The 21278-nt window shown below is 41.0% G+C and overlaps 1 protein-coding gene across 2 annotated transcripts in view; it reads right to left on the minus strand.

Annotated features, from left to right (window-relative positions):
• dock2 (dedicator of cytokinesis 2) overlaps positions 1-21278 on the minus strand; it is a 108773-nt gene that overhangs the window by 68792 nt on the left and 18703 nt on the right. For both annotated transcript variants that reach the window (XM_019884132.1, XM_019884131.1), the window contains exons 19-24: positions 21061-21150; positions 20865-20965; positions 19644-19778; positions 16306-16414; positions 15461-15531; positions 11541-11647 (exon numbers count right to left, since the gene is read on the minus strand). In XM_019884132.1, the coding sequence (XP_019739691.1) occupies positions 11541-11647; positions 15461-15531; positions 16306-16414; positions 19644-19778; positions 20865-20965; positions 21061-21150 (613 nt within the window). The remainder of the gene's footprint in view (positions 1-11540; positions 11648-15460; positions 15532-16305; positions 16415-19643; positions 19779-20864; positions 20966-21060; positions 21151-21278) is intronic.

The raw sequence follows: 21278 nt of genomic DNA on the forward strand, positions 1-21278 counted from the left end.
GGACGCACATCGCGTCGGGGAGCCCGACGATGAGAGGGGGGACCGGCAGCGGGACGTCTCTGAGAAGCAGCAGCTGTTCCCTCGTGTAGGTGGTCATATTTGGTGTAAGTCTTAAGTTGAGTTGAGCCAAAAATATGGTGGAGGTGCAGTGTTGATGTCGTTAGCACCGGCTAGGAGCACTCGCCATGAGCACCGGGCTAGCTGAAGGTGCTAGCTGTAGCACTCGCTCGCTGTTAGCACCGGGGCTAACGAATGAATGAAAAAAGATAATCGAAGGGGGAAAAGTGCGGGATTAATAGCTCGAACAGCCGCGCTAAAGTAACGCGGGCCTGCGGAGCTCGGAAAAGCACGGAGTGTAGGTGAGAAATGTGGAAAAAAAGCAAGAAAAGTAAGAAAAACCGCTCCGGACGTAGACCGGTCGACCACAGCGCAGCGACCCGGAACCGGACCCTCTATGCCATTAACATCCTTATTTGGCTGTGTATACAGAGCACATCCCCTCACCAGCAATATTGGGTGCTACTGCACAAGCTAAGAACATCCCCAACAAGAAGGGCATCAGAATTTTGCTTTTATTAAATAAGGATCAGAGTGGACAAACATCAAAATGGCACACTATACATAGCATTGTTGTCCATCAAGCGCAGGAAACATACATTAGCCCTCTATGCCATTAACATCCTTATTTGGCTGTGTATACAGAGCACATCCCCTCACCAGCAATATTGGGTGCTACTGCACAAGCTAAGAACATCCCCAACAAGAAGGGCATCAGAATTTTGCTTTTATTAAATAAGGATCAGAGTGGACAAACATCAAAATGGCACACTATACATAGCATTGTTGTCCATCAAGCGCAGGAAACATACATTAGGACATTTCAGAATTGCGAAGAATTCTAGTGACTATTGCTGAATGAACCGAAATCATGACAAAAATTGTTGCGTTTGTGCCACCAGATGTGACCCCCCCCAAAAAAATTGGTCACTTTTTTTTTAATTCCTTAAGAAAGAAAACTCCAGCATCAATAGTTCTGCGGCGAAGACAGTAAGATTGACTCTTGGCAGATTAGCCCCTTTGAAAGGGACAACAGACTGGGAACCAAACAATCAGGTTTGTGTAGGACATTTTTCACGTGTATTCATAAAAAGCGTTGTTGGGTTTCTTTGCGCAATTTAGCAAAGCAACAGCTAGCCCGCTAACTAACCTTTCCTACATGGCGGGCTGTCCATTGTGCATGAAGAGCACATCTGTGGCATTAATCTGAGCGACAGAAAAGTAACGCTTTAATGAGGTTTGCTGGTGGTACTGTCAAAGTGAAATTTCCAATACAAACCACAACATTTTGGTGCAAATCATGACAAAAAGGTGGCTAGAGACTCCTTTCTGTCTATTACATAATTTTTTTCAGAATGTAGCATGTAAGTAAACTTGACTGTACACCGATCTGATCAAGTGGATCGAAATCGGTCAATATTTTGCGATTGAGGCTGTTCTGTATATGTTATATATATGTCAGCCTGAAAGCTGATCAATATTTAGACTTGTCATGTTTCTTGTGAGCGGAAAGCCTTTGTGCTAGCAGGCGACAGTTCCGTCACCACGCGCTCGACCATCCATTCACAAAGTAGACAGATTAAATGATGAGTTGAATTTTCTTAATTTTATTTTGTCAAGGAGCTGCACTCAATCAACCATCTGGATTTAGGATTCAAAAAAAATTCTGTTAGGGTAACATATCTTTTACTTCTGCATTTTTTTTTTTTTTTTTATGGAAAGATTTTTTTCTCATCGGTATTAAAAATGGAAACGTCTCATAACATCTACTGCCAATGTTCGAGGTCATTCAAGTACCCAACTAGCTCATACAACAAAAAGATAGTGGCCCTTTTTATTTTTGAGAGCTTTTTTCCACCATCTTCATTGTGTTTGAGAAAAACACACACGTAATCCAAATAGTATGTTGTTCACTGTCCTTGTTTTTTTTTTTTTCTTCTCAATTGTGCAGGTGTACCTGATGTCATAGTCAATAATTGCATGATTCTAAATTGGGAGCTCTATCTGATGGGCCTATATTAAGAATAAATAGGTGTATTTCCAAGAGTCATAGCTCAATTTTATATCTTATTATTGATCTTATGCTGTAAGCGCAGTAGCAATTATAAATGACGCAACTCAGACGGAGCCTCATTATTCCCTGGAATCTATTTGCTTGGAATTAATGACATCGCTGATAAATATGTATAGTTATTCATCACAATGTCTCTAAATTACTGCTAACGTTTGATGTCAAATAACTTCCTTGGTACTAAATCATTTCTGGTGCTGATTTATACGTGAAGAACCCACATGCTATTGACCCTTGAACGGTCCCAGAAATGTTTAGGATTGAGCTGAGAAAACTTGCAGTGGGAAGTAAGACGTTTTTAGCTTGTATTTTAACGTCGCAATGAAATAAACAAATTCATAATGTAAAATGTCTTTTCATTTCTGTTTAGATTATGAGCCAATACACTGTATTCATATAGTACATTCACTTTTGAGTTCATCCCAAATGCAACAATTGTAAAAATAAGATTGCTTTTCAACTTGATACTATATGTTCGTTTCCTCATTAGTTTCATTTCCAAACTGTAAGTGAGACAGGCTAATTTATTGAACTTGGAACTATCAAGCTTTTAATCAGTAAAACAATGGAATAAAAAGAATGAAAATGTAAATCTAAAATAAACCAATCAACCATTTGCAGACAAACACGATTTTATGGACACATTTTATAATCAGGTCCATGGGCCTTCAGAGATGCCAAGTGTGATGTCAACTCTATTCAACACAATCAATAGTAATCAATAGAGTTATTTTATTTATTTATGAGTCTCGTAGTGTTTCATTTGTGTGCTCTACATGTACAGTATACTGTGAGCTGCACAAAAGCGGATGGCAATAAAATAAACAAGTTGAGCACGAAATAAAATACACATACGGTAAGCGGTGCGTTAAAAGGTAGCGTAGATGAATCCGATTTCACTGGGTTTATTCTGAACCACACACATTTGTCCTCTTGTCAAATTCTGCTCGGTTATTTGGTGATTTGCTCTGACGCCCAAAGTTCTCCGATGTGGAAAAGCACACAGAGGATCATTCAATCTGGAATTTAATGTCAATAACGCAGATTTGGGGGGGGTCGGGGGGGGGGGGGCAAGAGAGTGCCCACTCTGCGCAGATTAAATCCAGACAATAATGAGGTAACAGCACATCACACATCTATATTCATTAAGCACTCACACGCATCTGTTCAGCATTCTCAACAAGAAATATGTAGACGAGGGTGTGAACGATGCCAACAAGTGATGCGGGTAATGTAAGCAATTTGGATAATGAGATTGCTGTGGTTGCAAAGAAGGAATGAATTCTGCTTTCTGGTAAAGGCAGGGCATTACTTGTCATTTTAAAGATGATCTTTTTGTCACAATATAATGACACCAAGAGCAGTAGATTAGTATGCCTCGTGATCAACTGCAGGCTCCGATTGCTGTAGCAATGTGGATTAGGCCTGCTTTTAGACGTAAACAAACTCTCAGTATTTTCTCTCAGGGGCTTCCTTCCTTGTTCTCATGATCTGTTTCTCTCCTTTTCTCAACCGTACATTGCTCAAATGACAAATTATCCATCCATCCATTCATCCATTATCAACACCACTTATCCTGAACAGGGTCACGGGAGGGTGCTGGATCCTATCCCAGCTGACTTTGGCCAAAAGGCGGAATAACCCCTGAAGTGGTCGCCAGTCAGTCACAGGGCACATATACAGATGGATAACCAGACACACCCACATTCACACCGTCACTGGGAACCGATCCCACACTGCCCGCACACAAGTCAGGCGAGTGTACCACTACATCATCAGCAACTTATTACAAATTATATGTCTAAAATTAGCACCCTCTAAATGTGACTTCATTTCAAAACCAGACAAATTGTGTTGGTGCGTTAATGTACATGTGCACCGCTATGAGTGGATTGTGTGTGGAGGTTTTCAGTGTCTGCAGAATACTACTGGTTCAGAGAACATTGCTACAGCCCGTGGTTGAACCTGACAAATGCATGTTCAGGAAAAACTTGTTTTTTTAAATATTAAACAAATCAGCGATGCCTTTGCCTTCATCTTGTTTTCTGCAAATATGACAGGAAAATGCTGTGTATTTCTTTTTCTTAATCAAACAGTAAATACTACATTTTATGCAGGCATTTGTTATTGGATGAATAACTTTCTCACAGTGTTGCATCAGGATTGTGTGACTGGCCTCAAGACAAATTTTCTAGTCCATGAACTAGTCCATTTTTTTTTTCATATGATCTAATGTTTGTCAAAATTTCAACCAACACGCATTTGAAATTTGTCATCAACACACACACACCTAATACGTCTCAGTGACAGTCTTCAAAGGCAAACATGATTACCCGATACAGCGCTTGTACCTTGAATTGTCCAAGTGCTAATAGATCAGTGATTTGTCAGTTGTACAGCAAATGTGATTCCGTGCAATCATATACCAGTGCAAACACCAAACAACATCTCTAAGGGTAGGATTCCTAATGTGACTTTTGTATTGGCTATCATTTGCATCATTGTGCAAGTGAAGCCAATGTTGCTGCTGGTGAGTTTCATTTTGAATAATAATTGAACTGTTGTGGTGAGTATCATCCACAGACACTCGATCACGGAGCCTGTCCTATACACTGTGAGTGGTTTTGACATTTTTTCCCTGGCGAGGCAGCTGAGCAGGCCAGCTCAGACAGGCAGGTGGGGCTATGAAATATATACCTGCAGTACAGTGATAGGACACCGGGGGCCATTAATGACTATGAATATATAATTTAGATCTGCTGCATATTTCAGCCTCCTGGGTGATAGCAATCCTTGCATACAAGCCATCTGATTATCATTCCAATGCTAAAATCCATCTCAATTACACTCTGCATCATGCCTTATTTGGCAATGCATGAACAAATTCATAAATAAGTAGTGATACAAGCACGGGAAAGGAAGAAGAGAGCAGAGTTGTGACAAAATGTTGCTGACCCACTGCATACAGACTTGGGTAACCAATAAATATTGTATAAATTGGTTCGTAATATGTTGGTCAAGGCTGTGAGTCCACATTTTGCGAAACTCACAATTTGTACATTCCTGATCGTTCTTAAATTCTAAAACAGGGCTCTGTTATTTGATGGTAGACTGTAGATGCTGTTTCCCAATCAATCAGCAGCTAGGTTGCCTCGCCTCTGATGAACGCTTCATTTTTTTTCAAAAACAGGTGCTGCAACTAAGTGGCTGTGATTAATACAGCCTGATTTCAATAGTTCCCACTGAGAGTATAAAGCAAACTGAGCTATTCATGTAGGTAATAGCTACATAAACTTCAAAAATACATCTTAGCAGCGGGTGCAGCTATCGTGTATTAGGAGCCAAGATTAATCTTGATAAAACCCATCCATCCATTTTCAACTCCGTTTATCCCGAACAGGGTTGTGGGAGAGTGCTAGAGCTTATCCCAGCTGACTTGGGACGGGAGGCCAATGACACCCTGAACTAGTTGCTAGTCAGTCACAGGGCACATCTAGAGATGAACAACCACTCACACCCACATCCACACTGTGACTGAGTGGGAACCGATTCCATGTTGCCCGCACACAAGTCAGGTGAGCGCTATTATAAAATCATAGATTAAAAACGAGTGTTGAGTGTAAAGAATGTAATAGTGTGTGCATTAGGATGTCATGCTCCGTTACCAATTGTCATTTTGCTTCTTTGGGTTTGCAAGCCTTAGCCACCAGAGGGCAGCATAATAAAGATATATGAAGAAGAGATTTACAAATAAGTGACACGGTAAAATGCAGAAATATTGGTCTTGAATTTCACCTCCATCCTGTCACATTCCCGTTAAGACACATTGTCTGTATTGCCTTTAAGGACACAATATTCATATGTAGATAAGGTTTACGTTCATGTGTAATGAGCATTATTAGTTTTGAAATTCAGTTTTCTCTCTGTACACCATATCTTTCAAATGCAACTCTGGTGACGTGTTTTGACTTTGAGGTCATCACTTCATGGCAAGGAAAATAACGGTGTAAAGGAAATTTGATTTAATGTTGAAGAGCATCATACAGAAATCATGTTTTGCTAGTAACTTTACAAATGTGTTTGCACTGCATACATCTGTGGACTAAATCGAAAGCTATGTACAGTACATCCTTTCAGGCTTTTTCGCATGTTTTTGTGCTTGAAAATTTGTCTCTGTTGTAAAGTTAAACAAATACTAAAGGACAAAGTATTGTAAAACAATCAAGTTCTGCCTGTAATTCATGTCACCAAAATCATTAAAGTCATTAAAAAATAATTTTTTATTCATTATATTTTTTTAACATAATCGGCAGATTAATTAGTTCTTAGATTTTTTTTCTGCCAAATATCAGCATCAACATTGCTCCCCCCCCAAAAAAATCAAGATCAGTCAGGCCTTGTTGAATAAGTCAATATCTGCTGCTTGTTGTGAAGCTAGTTGCCACCATCTTAGGCTCTCAACTTAAGTTTTTTTCTCTTCTCGCAACTCATGAAAACAAAAACACTATCGACCTCCTTGCCAACAGACTTAATCGTGAGCCAACACTTCTTGTTAAGAGGGTGCGAGCCAATTCTGACATTTTATTGGCACTTCAGAAAGCATAAATAAAGTCATCATCACTATCCAACAGTGTGAGAAAATTTACAACTGTTATTGTTGAATAAATACTGTGGTTTGAAGCCTTCAAAAAGTTTTTATTATTTTGTTGCATATCTTTCATTGTGGCTTAACATACAAGTGTGTGCATGACCATTAATCAGCCTTTATTCCCTGCCCTGCTTCTACAAGCAGCTGTTGCCTCCTCCTCATTCTCCTGACAGCAATCTTTGTCATCCCCAATCATGTGACCGCACATTTTGCTGCTCAAATTATTTGGATAAAGGTTATACCTTTTTCTATTTTTAAATCACTTGCATCAGCTTTCCTTGATTGACTGGGTCTTATCACCTTGACTTCTGTCTAAGTCCATCTCTATTGAACATCTGACAAGTTCATCTTCAAGGAGGTTTTGGGGGTGAGTTCAAAGTACTGTATTTCCTAAAAATGAGCTTATTCAGGACAAATTGTTGTTCATTTATTGCACAAAGGAGTTAGCGTGGCACAATGATCCATTTGGGATGATGTCATGTGCTCCCTTCTCTCACACTCTTTCATTATCCTGCTCTTTAACTTTCCTGCACACTTCTTCACTCACTCTCACCACCCCACCTCTCTGCTCTCGGGGGGATAGAGTGTGAGGGCGCCGACAACTGGCCCAAGAGGACAGCCTGTCGTCTCGACCCCAGGGGGAATCAATCATCCGAGTCGCGATCGATGCGAAGGGGCCGAATTCCGGACTGGCTGTATGGACTTGGCTGGCGGCTGACTGATGGGTGGAATCACAAGCTTGTGTACGTGCGTAGGCATGCACAGCTGCATGGAAATGCACACGCAAGCCTGTGTACTGTATCACATGTAAGTACATAAGCACCAGGATCAATGCCACAGTATGAGCAGACTGAGTCACTCCTTTTAACCCAAATTAGGCTTGCACAATCTACTCTAAATTCTTACTGTACTCTTCCTCTGCCAGGGCCTCATTATGTGCACACTCATCACGTCAGCATTAAGCAGCACATTAGCTGTCACAATGCCGTCTCCAGCAGACAAACCAGCACTTATCAGCCCACTAGGTCCAAATTAGTCGGATGTAATGGGGCTATACGAGGCAAGGGTGGGTGAGCTCTGCTTGGTCATTCATGTGGTTTGTACTTGAAAAAGGTACTTGCGGCGTCATGCCAGATCCGGTGAATTATTTAAATGTGGAGATAGTGCGTTTTCAAGTGTCACATAAATAAATTAAACTAAAGCGCTCTGATGACAATTCCTTTTTTGTTTACCTTAAAGGTTTGTATTTTTTTTTTCCTTTGGCACTCCAACTTTAATATGCACTGCGGTGCACCTCCTGAGCCATGAATGATGTCCTCATTTTCCTCCTGCAACAGACTTTCTGACATTTTCTGGCTGGGTGCAGAATGTGGCAAATCAAATGACAAAGTCTAACTACCAAACTAGTGGTTATTAGCATTACGAGCAGATGCCACATACTACATTATTTGTTGTTGCTCCGCATCTTGAGATTTTCTGCCAGCCAATAACAACAGTTAACAGTCTGTTACTTCTGCCAATTGCAATTCATTGTTTAATTAGTCAATGCAGACAAAATGCATTTGACTCAGCTTAATATTTTTATGTTAAAATATGTTACTTACACATTGTAATGTATTTTGTTTGTTATTTTAGTGTTCACTCGTGTTTGAAAAACAAAATTTAAAAAAAAACATCTTGCCTGACACAAGATGTAGTGGAGAATATGTATTTTTATTTTTGCCTGAACCGACAACAGTTGTAGCATTGATGGAGATCTGCAAGCACATCAAACAAAGTAGAAACAACAACAACAAAATCCCTGAACTTTATTTTTGTACGTACCACTCAAAATCTAAGAGTATGAGGAACACTTCATTCAAAATAAATCCAGACTTCTTTTTCTGTTCACAGAATTTATCCATCCATCCATCCATCATTTATGCTCACGAGGATCGCGGTCCACCCTGAACTGGTTGCCAGCCAATCACAGGGCATACATATACGAACAACCACTTAGACTCACAGTCACACTGAGGGGCATTGTAGAGCGTTCAATCAACCTACCACGCATGCTTTGGAATGTGGGAGGAAACCGGAGCACTCGGAGAAAACTCACACAGGCACTGGGGAGAACACGCAAACCCTACATAGGAAGGCCTGGAATCAAATCCTAGAACTTTGCACTATGAGGCGAATATGCTCCACAGAATTCATTTTTGTATAAATATATTGGTGGACCCTGAAGGTTTTGAATGTTGAAAAAAATTTGGTCGAGCTGTTCTTAATGGAGTAAATCCTACAATTCTAATGAAGTTGGTATGTTGTGTTAAACAAACAAACACAGAATGAAACTGATTAATGCTAATGCTTTTATGCAAATCTTATTACATTTCCAATTTGATTACTTCAACATGTTCCAAAAAGGCCGAAACAGAGGCAAAGGACTGGGAAAGTTGAGGAATGCTCAAAAAACACCTGTATGCAGCATTCCACAGGTGAACAGGTTAATTGGAAACAGGAGACTGCCACACTCGGGGATAAAACGAATAGCCCCGAAAGGCTCAGTCAATCACAAGGAAGGACACGGTGAGGTTCTACTGTCAATAATATCATTAAACGATTCGGAGCACCTGGAAAAGTCTCTGCACATAAAGTGGTAAGGCCGAAAACAGACATTGAATGCCCTTGACCTTTGATCTACCAGGGCAACATTGCATTAAACACCGGCATCATTGTGTAAAAAACTTCAAAAAATATTTATCAGTTAACACGGTTCATTGTTACATCTATACAAGATAAAATCCTACCATGCAAAGCGAAAGGCATATCTCAACAATACCCAGAAAACGCCACTGGCTTTTGTGGGCCCAAGGCATCTAGGATGGACTGACGCAAAGCGGAAAAGTATACGGTGCTCAGATGGGTCCACAGTTCAAATGGTTTTTGGAAATCATTGTCCTCCGGGCCAAAGGAGAAAAGTACCATCCAGAATGGCAGCATTATGAAGTACATAATATGTCAACGGAGACGCCGGGCTTTTGAGAAATTAAAGATGTACATCAAGCAAGAATGGGAAAGAATTCCACCTACAAAGTGTCAACAATTAGTGTCCTCAACTCCCAAATGCTTGTTGAAAAGGAAAGGAGAGATGCTGTAACAGTAACACAGTGGTCAACATGCCTCTGTGCCAACTTTTCTGAAACGTGTCACAGGCATCATATTTGAAAAAGAATTAAAAAGGTTAGCCAGTTTGAAAATTAAATATATTGTCTTTGCAGTGTATTCAATTAGATATCGATTAAAAAGGATTTACAAATCGTTGTATTCTGTTTTTATGTATGTTTTCCATAAAGTACAAGTCTGGCTTTATTGTACGTTAACTATTACGAAGGCTATTATCAGCTTTAAACAGTGAGGTAAACAAGAGTGTATAAAGAAACAAATAATGAAATAATGCATATACCGTTCTTAAAGGGGAAGTCAACCCCACAATTTTCTTGACAAGAATATGTTCAATGTGCCGCTGCTTGTCTAAACATGGCATTCTGATTAATATTGCATTTGTGGAATGAGTTAAGCAGTGAAATCCGTCCGTTTTTAGCTATCTCAAGGGGGCGGGGGGAGGGTCGTGGCGATCATTTTTGTTTGTCGGCTGAAAATAATCTCACAGTTGCTCAAAACTGAGGTAATGACCAATTACGGTTCACCTGTTTTCTGAAGCTGAGACATAATTGGTTGTTATCTGAGGTCTTCGGCACTATGATGACATTTTCAATCGAGAGCAAGTGGCAAAATGGCGGCCCCCCCAAGATGGACAAAAACACATACGCCTTATTAATCAGAATGCTGTGTTTAGAGTAATGGGGCTCCATAGAACATAATCTTGTTAAGATACATTTTGGGGTTGACTTCCCCTGGAACACATTCGACCTCCTGTCATGAGGAGGAAAAAAAAAAAGTGAGAAGAGACCATGGAGTATCATTAAGTGCTTGAATGCAGACTCTTTATATTTATCTGAGTTCTTGATGTTCCACCATTTTGAACAGGAATGGAGAACTTTTTTAATTAATCTTTTACTAACCCAAATATGAGCTGGCACACTGGGATTTTCGGAGCAGTCAGACATTCAACCACTAATAAGTGTGTATGTATGCATATCTATATGCATACATACACACACACACACACACACACACACCCTCAGTATTTTGTAAAACATTTGAAAAATCATGGATCATAACAAATATATTTTAGCATGAAAAATATCCATTTTGGTTGAAGAACCTTTTCATATACTAGTATTCATTTCAAATGCAAGAACATTATTTATTTGCAAATACTGTTGTTTTAGTTCAGGCAAGGCTTCAACCTTACATTGTGGGGTGTTACTACTAGATTTGCTACTGTACACGCTGTCCATCCTGTTTGGCAATACCTTTATCCAGTACACTTTAGTGGATTGTGGTGTAAGAAAAGGAACATTGCCGAACAGTATTAGCACTAAGCACTGAGCTGTAAAAAGATAAAACCTTTAGTGTAAAGGACTCCCTTAGTGGTCGTAAAGAGCAGCGTGACCATCTGTCTGCCCGTTCCTGTTGCCGGGCGCAAATTATTCAACACACATGTAATGGCCTGTTCATTAGGATATAAACATTAAGTAAGAATCAACTAAGAGGATTTGCCAATGGTCTGCGAATGTGCTTTGGAATACGTTCCCTCCCACCGTCCCAATCAAGCAGAGTGATGTCTTCAAGTGGAATAAACTAACATACAGTACTAACCTGGTCGCTGGAAAAGTTGACTGCCAACAATTTCGGTCATAGAGGCCACTTTCTGATTCTGCAGTTTCTCAGGTGGCATGCAGGAATAAAAGTCATGCAGCAACTGACTAGAGGGAGAAAGAAAGAAAAACTATAGAAATAAATGTAGTTTTTTCATCCCCATATAACCCCAGCACTGATAACGTGTGAGAAAAATCACTTTAATTGTGCCTCAGAGGAAGAGGCAGACAGAGCATGAGCTGGTTTGACCCTTACCCAAGCTATATGTTTGATATCATTAAAAATTCAAAAGGGTTATTTCTACATCAAGAATTAATCGCTGAAATTTGACAATCAGATGGAAATTGGGTCCAGTGGTGTCCCCGTGATCTGACCAACAGCTTGCGATGGTTTAATGTCCAGTTTTCAGTGTGGACTATTAATCCTTGTGAGTTCGGAGAACATTGCAAAACAAGTGTACTGTCCTCACTCACAATCACACCGACGGGCAATTTACTCTTCACTTAACCTCACAAGCATGTTTTTTGGAATCTGGGAGGAAGCAGGAGTACCCCGAGAAACCAGGAAAATCCAAACAGGATGGCTGTAGCCAGGATTCAAACCTTGAACCTCAAAGTGTGCTCCTCACAAGTCCAAGAATTAAATGCAAGACAAATAACAGTACTATCTGGTCTGATTTTGTGTCCTCTATATGCCTCATTCATATGTTTGGTTCTTCGGGGGTTGAATGAAAATATTGAATATAAATGATGACCAGCCTTATGCCAGGAGTAAGTGAAAGTACGGTACTTTAATTTATTCTGTGGGGAAGTACGACTGCAATCAAGACAGTTTATGCTGTATTTCTTTCTTGTCGATGTGCATCAACACATTCGGCAAGAATAACTACAGGCCTGTCCTGGTGGCATTAGCATGTTGCAGAGTTGGGAATTTGCAATGATGATAATGGAAAACCATCATATCTCAGTCAGATATGAGCATACATATAAAAAACATGAATTCTCAAGCTTTGCACGCAGTCACTGTGTGCGGCAAAGGCATGAGCTTGGCTGTTGACGCCCCCATGAAAACAAATGAGCTCCAACTTTAATGAGGACAACGTTTTAAGTCATGCTTCTGCCCGATTCAATCTCAGAGCAATTAAATGTGTTTCCCATAAGCCCTTAAGGAACACTGCGCACCTGAACGCTCAGTGAGTCGAAATTTGTTACAGAACAAGCAGGTACTTTTTCCAAGTTGCCTTAAAAGGGAGTTTTTAATTTTTACCAAAATGTTTTTTGACGGTGTATAGTTAAAACTGTCATAATGATCCGACAGTAGTAGACGACATGAGTAAAATGATCTGTGGAAAAACTGTGGCCCTCCCTACCTAAGAGGCATAAGATGAGGATCTTATGCCTCTTAGGTGATTTACAAGCGACGATCAGAGTGAGGAAATGTCACAGGCGGCTGACGCCATTTTGCATACCCATTCATTCAAATCAAAAAAGCCCACCGACACAAACATCTCTCAATTCTTCACAACTCTAAACACTGCTTTTTACTTTGTTGTGTTCCTTCTTGCATTATGAACGTGTTGAGAAAGGTTCTGGCTATGTGTGCATTTCATTTCATGAAATCATGACTGTGGATGGTCTGATAAACAATAACTTCTCAGCCGTGTTGATGGTTGCTTGCTTTGGTGTGAAAGTAACGATTTTAATTGACATTGACTGGAACACTCAAATGTTCTTTTCTAAAGACAGCTTGCATTCAGATCAATTGTAAATGTGTTCTTTACAAATGTAGTTAATATTAATGAATGGTGGTAGAGTATCGAGGGATCTAAGGATGCTGCATCCAAGTGAAAAAGGCAGCCAAGTCACAGGTATGCAAAATTCCCCTCAATGTGGGGTGGCCAGGCGGGTGTCGAGAGCGAGCATTAGTTGAAGGGAGTCGACATTCAGCTGCAACTTTAACACTGCAAACGCTACCTTTGAGTATAGTTTTACTGAGTAAATCTCTGTTCAGTATATAGAATAAACCATCATCCCTTTTTTGAAGAGTAATTAACAATAATATTGACTTACTACAGTCATGTCACGCAAGAGATCACACTTAACCTTCACAAGATTGATGGAACTTCAGATATGCCAAAGACCTTCTGGGGCCCACGCAAGGGTTTGCGATATATTTATCAGGCTCGCGAATCATCTGAGATTAATCTAATTAAAACTACAGAATGTCATTCTATGCTCTATGGACAAGCAAAAGGGCACAGAGTTCATACAAAGTGCACGCACCACTCAGTGGATCACACCAGACAAGCTGACAGGATTATGGGGATGTAAAATGTGAATATATAAAACGTATATAAGAGATGAGACAAAGCTTTGATGTCCGCCATATGCATTAAGATTGAAATTCATACTGCTTGCTTTGGAAAACCCTGAGGCAATGCCGACCTGGCATACTGGGGCACGTTTATATCGCGCCATTGTGCACGCAGCATGCATGACTGTGCACCAAACTAACTTTGGAGAGCAGAAAAAAATAAAATAAAACACAAAATAAAGATGAGGGTGAGGGGGGGAGTGACGGTGCAGTGAGGCATTGATCTTAACTTGCTGTGTCTGTGTGTGGTAGCAGACAGATGTAGCACCTTTGACACATGGAGACATGTTGACAGAAACACACTCAGGAGTGCTGAGCTGGCAGGTATGCTAATACACAAGCAATAGTTGAATAGAAGAGATGAGGGGAGCCATTATGGTGATGAGGGGGTTGGAACTGAAACTGGAAGGACAATAACCTGCAACTGTATTGTCACATTTATGTGAAATTAGAAGGTCAAGCCAAGACAATGGATTCATGATTGCCGTGGGGCTATGAGAGCAGCGTTTCTCAAAGTGTGATCCGTGCACGATTGGTGGTCTATGAGCAACCCCTAGTGGTCCCTGAATATGTTGATACAATATTACACATTCGAAGTGAATGATATCCATTCATTCAGTTTCGATAGTGGTGTCCTCAGTTGAGCTGCGGGTCAGCTGTGCTAGCTGACTTTCAGAAACTGTTCATCCTGAAATTCATGCTGAAGGGCAATTCACTGGAGAGTCTTCAATTAACCTAACATGCAAGTTTGAACGTAGGATGAAGCACCCACAGAAAACACAGGCAAGCATGGGAAGAACATGCAAACTCCACACAAAACTCAAAACCCAAAACCTCTTGATTGTGAAGCACGTATGCTATAGTCACTTGCTGCCCATTGATATATTTTTACTTAAATCTATTGATGAGATTGACTAGATTTTTGCACCAGCGAGAGTGAGTACACAGCTGTGCATTGTACGATCATATGAAAAGCACTATCTACTACAAGACAGATTTGTGGCAAAAGAGTTCTAGTTACAGGAAGTTCAAAAGAAAATACATGAGACACATGACATTGTGGAGTTGCACAGAAAAAAAACAAAGCTGTCCAAAGAGACAATTTGGGGACAATCATTAGTGATTCGGCACAAGCAGCATTTTTCCTCACATAAAAAAGTGCTTTCAGTGCTTTCCTGCAATAATGCCGAAGAGGAAAGTGAGCTAAAGGCCAGGGCAATGGAAAGTGGGGTCAAGAGGTGATGCTTCTATGGTTTCAGTGTGATGTTTTCACTGGAATTGTCAATTTGGTGGTAAAATGGAGGAGCCGTAGAATGCTAAAGCGCATGCCCTTGTGTATATGTCATCTTAACGAGATTTTTATCGCCTGATGAAAAAGCAGAAGCTCTCTAAGGAAGAGAAAGTTTGTTGGACAGAAGGGTGTGTTTGATGGGCAGGCGGGACAAAAGATCCCAGATATTGTCTCTGTCTCACTGAGTGGGAGTCAAGATAAGACTTGGAGTGTGTGGGCATGTGCACGTGTGCGTGTGATTTGACAGTGAGCTTACCTGAGCAATTTGGCATCAAATACTTTCTCAACATCATGTAGGACTGCTGGCAGGTACTTCAGGGCTGCAACCTGAGCGTACACAAAAGAAATTCATTTTTCAGATCAAGTTTTTCTGCACTTCTTACTCTTTAGCTTTTTGTCTTTGCTTACGTGTGGTGAGACCTGGAGGCATTTACAATAAGAAAAGAAATAGCACAATGGAGTCATGATTGCTATTCACGATGCTGCGGCACAGTGTGCACTAAGAGATTATCAGTTGTGCCACAGGAAATTATGCAATCTTACACAAATGGCCTAATAAAGTAAATTTGTACATCCATCTATGCCAGTGATGTATAGTGATAGATATCCAGTAATTACATTCTGTTCCACCATGGCAGAAAGTCCAACCAATGCATGCATCCACACTTTTCTAACCCTTTCATGCACCCTGTAACGTGATAACATGTTAAACTGTCCACTGCAGTAACCGCTGTCCCTGAAAGGGTTAATCTTACAATCTTTCACTCAACGTCAGCTGGGATAGACACAAGCTCCCTATGTCTCTGAACACGATAGGCACTGTTGAAAATGGGCATGCATTGCAGGTTAATGGTACATTCTAAATTGTCCCTAGGTGTGATTATGGGCAATGTGTGCTCTGCGGTTGGCTGGCAACCATTTCAGGGTGTACCCTGCCTGCTGCCCAAAGACAGCTGGGACAGGCTCCAACACGGCCGCAACCCTCGTAAGGATAGAGGGCTCAGATAATGGTTGGATGGATGGAAAACCAGGTATGGATGAAGTTGAGGATGATGATAATGATGAAGAGTGAGCGGTGTGTTGAAAACTGCCAGCAATTACCTGCAGCAGCAGAGTGGTTTTGTAGTCTGTCCTCATCAGGCTGTTGATTGACTCAAAAAGCTTCCTCAGGGACTCTTCAAACTCTGCCTGCTCATTGCCAACGTAGAGCCTGTGGAGACAATGCAGTCATATTGTGAATGTACATCTCAGAAACCAAAACGTATCATGGAATGGTCTTTAATTTTGAGGTTATCAAGTTATCACTTGAAAAATGACTTCTTATTTACAATATTAAAATGTACCCCTTATCTCCACCTATGGACAATTTAGCCCTCAATGATTATTTTTCTTTTTTTAGTAGTTTTCCTGACTTTGGAACTCGAACACATCGACTGACATTTTTGGCCTTTTTGGTGATTAAATTAACAAACGATTTAATCTTTTGAATTATGAAATGCATCTCTGCCTTTTTCATTCCACTGCCCATCTGCATCTCTTTGTGATTCAATGGAGCTTTGCGGCTCTTAATTACAATAAAATTTGTGAGTGCCGGAGGGAGGGATTAACATGTGGCACATGGAAAATTCAGCATGTAGGGGAGGGATTAGGCTGTAACACACAACGGTATTATCACTTGGTTCCATATAGACAACTATTCTGATGACAGACACATTGTCGATCTTAATCCAGCAGGCCTGTTTGTGCAGGTATGATGTAGGCTACTGTGATGTGCCCCATGCTGCATCCACAAGTGGGGTTTAAATATGACTGTGTACTATGAATCAGGAAAACTACACATATCTCTTAAAATGTTCGATTAAAATAAAATAAAAAAAATACAGGTTTTTATTATTTTGTTGTGTTTTGTTTTGGTTTTTTTTTTTTGCTCTGGTCTCTCCTATCTTTCTGCATAATATTGGTCTGTCTATTCATCTCAATACAAAATGCAACAGACAGTATATCATCCTCTCCTGTTGCACAGCAACTGCTCTGGCATGGTAAGGCCAACATATCTCCCATACTGCAGAACCAAGCCGCCAAACAGGACAGCATTATATGAATAAAATCCATATAAAGCCAAAAAAAAACAAAACGTGATTGATTTTAAAACTTCACGACATAAACACAAGCGTGGTGGAAGGTGGGATTTTGGTTTCTTGCCCATTGGCATCTCTGCAGTGCTCAAGGCTAACCAACGAATAGCAATTTACTGTAAATAGGTATACAGTATATATTTACATACCGCAATATAGTGTCAAAGAACTAATTTCTATGTTATTCCCTGACTAAATCAAGCTCGTTTAAATTAAGTTCCTTGGCCCCATAATGCCATAAATTTGTTTTGTTATACTTGGCTTTGGTCCGAGAAAAAACATTTGGCATATACCCTTTAAAAAATACTCAAGTAGACAACTTATCTAATGCCAAACCACATATGCAGGGGTCCACTGTTTCTCTTTTGTAGAGTGGGATTCAATCCGCTCAACTGGCCTCCTGTCTCAAATCGCCCCAGTGCTTGCAGACTGAGCCACTGACACCCGAGATGGAAAATGGGGCAAGTATACTTCTCCCAAAACTGAATCCAAACTAAAATAAATAAAATACAGCAGGGCTGTCCAAATTCGGTCCTCAAGGGCCGCTGTCCTGCCTGTTTTCCAGCTTTCCCAGGAGCAACGCACCGGATTCAAATCATCAGGATGGTTCTAATGTTGCTTCAGAGCTGGCTGATGAGCTGATCATCTGAATCAGGTGTGTTGCAGCCGGGAGAGACGGAAAACAGGCAGGACGACGGCCCTCCAGGCCCGGAGCTGGACATGCCTGGAATACAGAGTACATGATGAAATGAAAGAAAAACAGCAGCAACAAATGGATCTGATTAGGCACAGCTCTCTTTGTCCCAAATAAATAAAAAACCTCAGTGCGCTGCTTTCACTGTGACCTCAGGCTATTGCTTTCCACAGACACAATCATACACGCACTGAAAGTCAATACCCTACCATGAGCTCACAAACAAGTTGGTAGCGAACGATGGATAGGAGGGAAGTATGATGAAGAGGGGACAATAAATACAGGGGATGAGATAGCTGTACAAAAAGTCAGGAAGCGGCAACAACACTACCGAAAACCATGAGTTATGGCCAGATCAGTTCAAGATGACTGAACTGATGTGTTAAAAGGAAAACTAGTGTGCGAGATACTTTGTGGATAAAAGATGGAGGACGTGAAGGAGAAACATTGCGGCGGCTCAGAGAAAGGAAAACGAAAGAAAAAAAAAAAACAAGAGTCATCAAATCATTGAAGGCTACAAGCCATGGAGGACATCCATCCATCCATAAATTCGAGCCGCTTATCCTCACAAGGTTTGAGAGGGGGTAAAAAGCAAAGGATGAAAAGTTTGATCACAAAGGAACCTGCGCCTTATCAACTTGATGAGGTCGGTGAGAGACAGACAGGAGCGTAGAGCAACAATTAACAGCTCATTGTCATGATTCTGTTTGTGACCAACAGGTGGCACTGTAGGGTTCCCCCTGCAGCTGCACACTTATTGGTCGTTATGTCATTCGTTGTTTAAAAGGACTCCCGGCACGACCACTCAGTGTCAGGTCATTGTTTGTTTGTTCCTGTCATGTTTGTTTTCAGTCATGTTTCAGTCACTGTTTGGTTTTAGCTTCAGTCATGGTTTTGGTTTGCTACTTTGGATTCTTTTAGTTTTCAGGACTTTTGTTTGCTTTGGATTTAGTTTTCTCTGTGTTTTAACACAATTTGTCAAGTTCACGCTGCTTCTCCTTCCTGCCTGCTTTTTGGGGTCCACCACCACCACCACGCACTCATGGACGCCCTGCGGAGGCGGGCTTTTGGAACTCGGAAGCAGCGGCAATGCCAAGCACAAAGATATTGACAATCACTCATCTAAATAAATGTGGGGACTAGGTCATAGCACTACACAAATTTCAAAGACCGTCATTTGAATAAGCCGCAAGGTGATTTGAAAGCTAAAGTGAGGTCACATGGGCAAGGAAACAGCTCTGAAAATGTAAAACAGATGACTTCGGCTTTGGTCGGCAGCCATAAGCCACATAAGACAACAACATCACAGTCAATTCTCGAGTTAAAATACCGACTTGAATATGATGTACTTATTGATTTTATACAACGAGGTTACTTATCCTGGCATTTTGCAGCCATGCACTCTAATTCTGAACCTTGTCATTGCCCTCAATGCATATTAACGCCAACGACACTGGAAGCAACACCCTTGGCCTAGTTGTCAAAGTTGATTAGAGTGATGCAGGCTTACTGCCATGTGGGTGGCACGCTTTACACTCATTATGGTGATCAGTGCATAAAAAACACACACACACACACACACATGCGCACCCATACGCACACACACTCACTGGGAGTAGAGCATGCGGGATCGAACGATGAACTTGAAGATGTACTCCAGAGCTTTGAGAGTTCTCATAATCGCCTCACAGCACTCGCCCCGACTGGAGACATCCAGGTACCTCTTCAGCACCGACATCAACTTCCTGTGAGAGAGACAAAAGACAGAAAAGCCCAAATGATGGCCAACAAAGTTCAACAACTCTTAACTTTTATAGAGCAGGGAAGAATAGTAAAAGTAAGGAAGGGGAGACAAGTTGGGTGGAAAATAGTTTTCACACCCGAGCTGACTCCCTTTCACATATTCCATAGCATTTGTGAAATGGGTACTTAAAAAAATATACACTCCATAAAACATGTCAGTCCAGTATTCAAGACCACTCAACACGCTAAAGTGTTCATTTCAATCACAATAATAAACATACGCCTGTGCGTAAAAGCCCTTTCAGATGGTGTGCAAATGTGCCTAATAAAGTGGCCTCTAACATTTAGCTGGAATTCATATTTTCATCTGTGTCAGACCAAATTCAGAAATAAAGACATGGGCCTCCAGAGGTCTAGGACTTGTGGCTTTATGATGACAATGAGGAATGCCACAAACTGGCTTAAAACTAGATTTAATCCTCTTAAACAATAAAAGCCTCCCTAAAACGCCTTTAATCTTGCCTAACAGCTATCCGGCCGGACTTAAAAATATGACCAGCTTTATTACCATTAAGTCTTCCCCAATTCTGTCTCTGGTGCATGACTGAAAGACACACTGGACAGGATTTTATGTCCCCCCCGCATGAAACCAAGATGGGGAGTTTACAATGTAACAAGAGGGGCTTTTCCATAATACTCTGCAGCGCTAAGGTGAAATGACCCTCTTAAAGAAGGTGAAGATCAACATACTGGCAGGGGAGGGACTGGCACATGATGAGATGGAGAGGAGCTAGACAACAGGTTGGTGGCTACCAATCAAGGAGTCCTGTTACGTCAGAGGATTTCAAAAGCCCAGACTCTGAACTGTGAGGTCAACGTTCTGACCACGTGCCTATTGTGCTGCCCCAAATTGTAAACTTTCATGAAAAAAATGAAACTCTTGTTCTGGGTCATGCTCTCACATTGTTGTCTGGGTCCAAACCTTGACCTTAGTCTATCTATTGAAGATCAGTCAAGTTTTGAGTTGTGTGTTTGTTTCAGGAAAGTATGTCTGTCATTCAGAGAAGAGGTATCAAGACGTAACCTACTTGTAGGCTAACGTAGCGCTGAAATGCTGCTTGATGTAGGCCTCCAACACTGTGTTGAAATGCTGAAATTTCCTGTCTGCAATCAGACTTATTATGTAGATCTGGAAGAAGACAAACAAACCAAAACAAAACAGCGGCATGAGAATCGATGTGAAATCGTCTGACAGATGATACTTTGGACCTGATGCACACTCACCAAGGCGTCAAACACGAGAATGTCATAGTCATCTGTCTGTGAGTGTTCCATCATGATGTTGAACAAAGCATCCAAAGTGTCTTGCAGGAACTGAATGGAAGGTAGAAAAGCTGCTGAGTGGGCACATGCGCTGAAAGGTCAGCAACGGCACTACGCCGAAGCTAACGGGTGGGACAACCCCATCAGAAATCGGTGTGTCCCCAGTTCAGCCTTTCTAA

Source organism: Hippocampus comes, unplaced genomic scaffold (assembly GCF_001891065.2).
Source record: "Hippocampus comes isolate QL1 unplaced genomic scaffold, H_comes_QL1_v1.1 scaffold156, whole genome shotgun sequence".
NCBI lineage: Eukaryota > Metazoa > Chordata > Actinopteri > Syngnathiformes > Syngnathidae > Hippocampus > Hippocampus comes.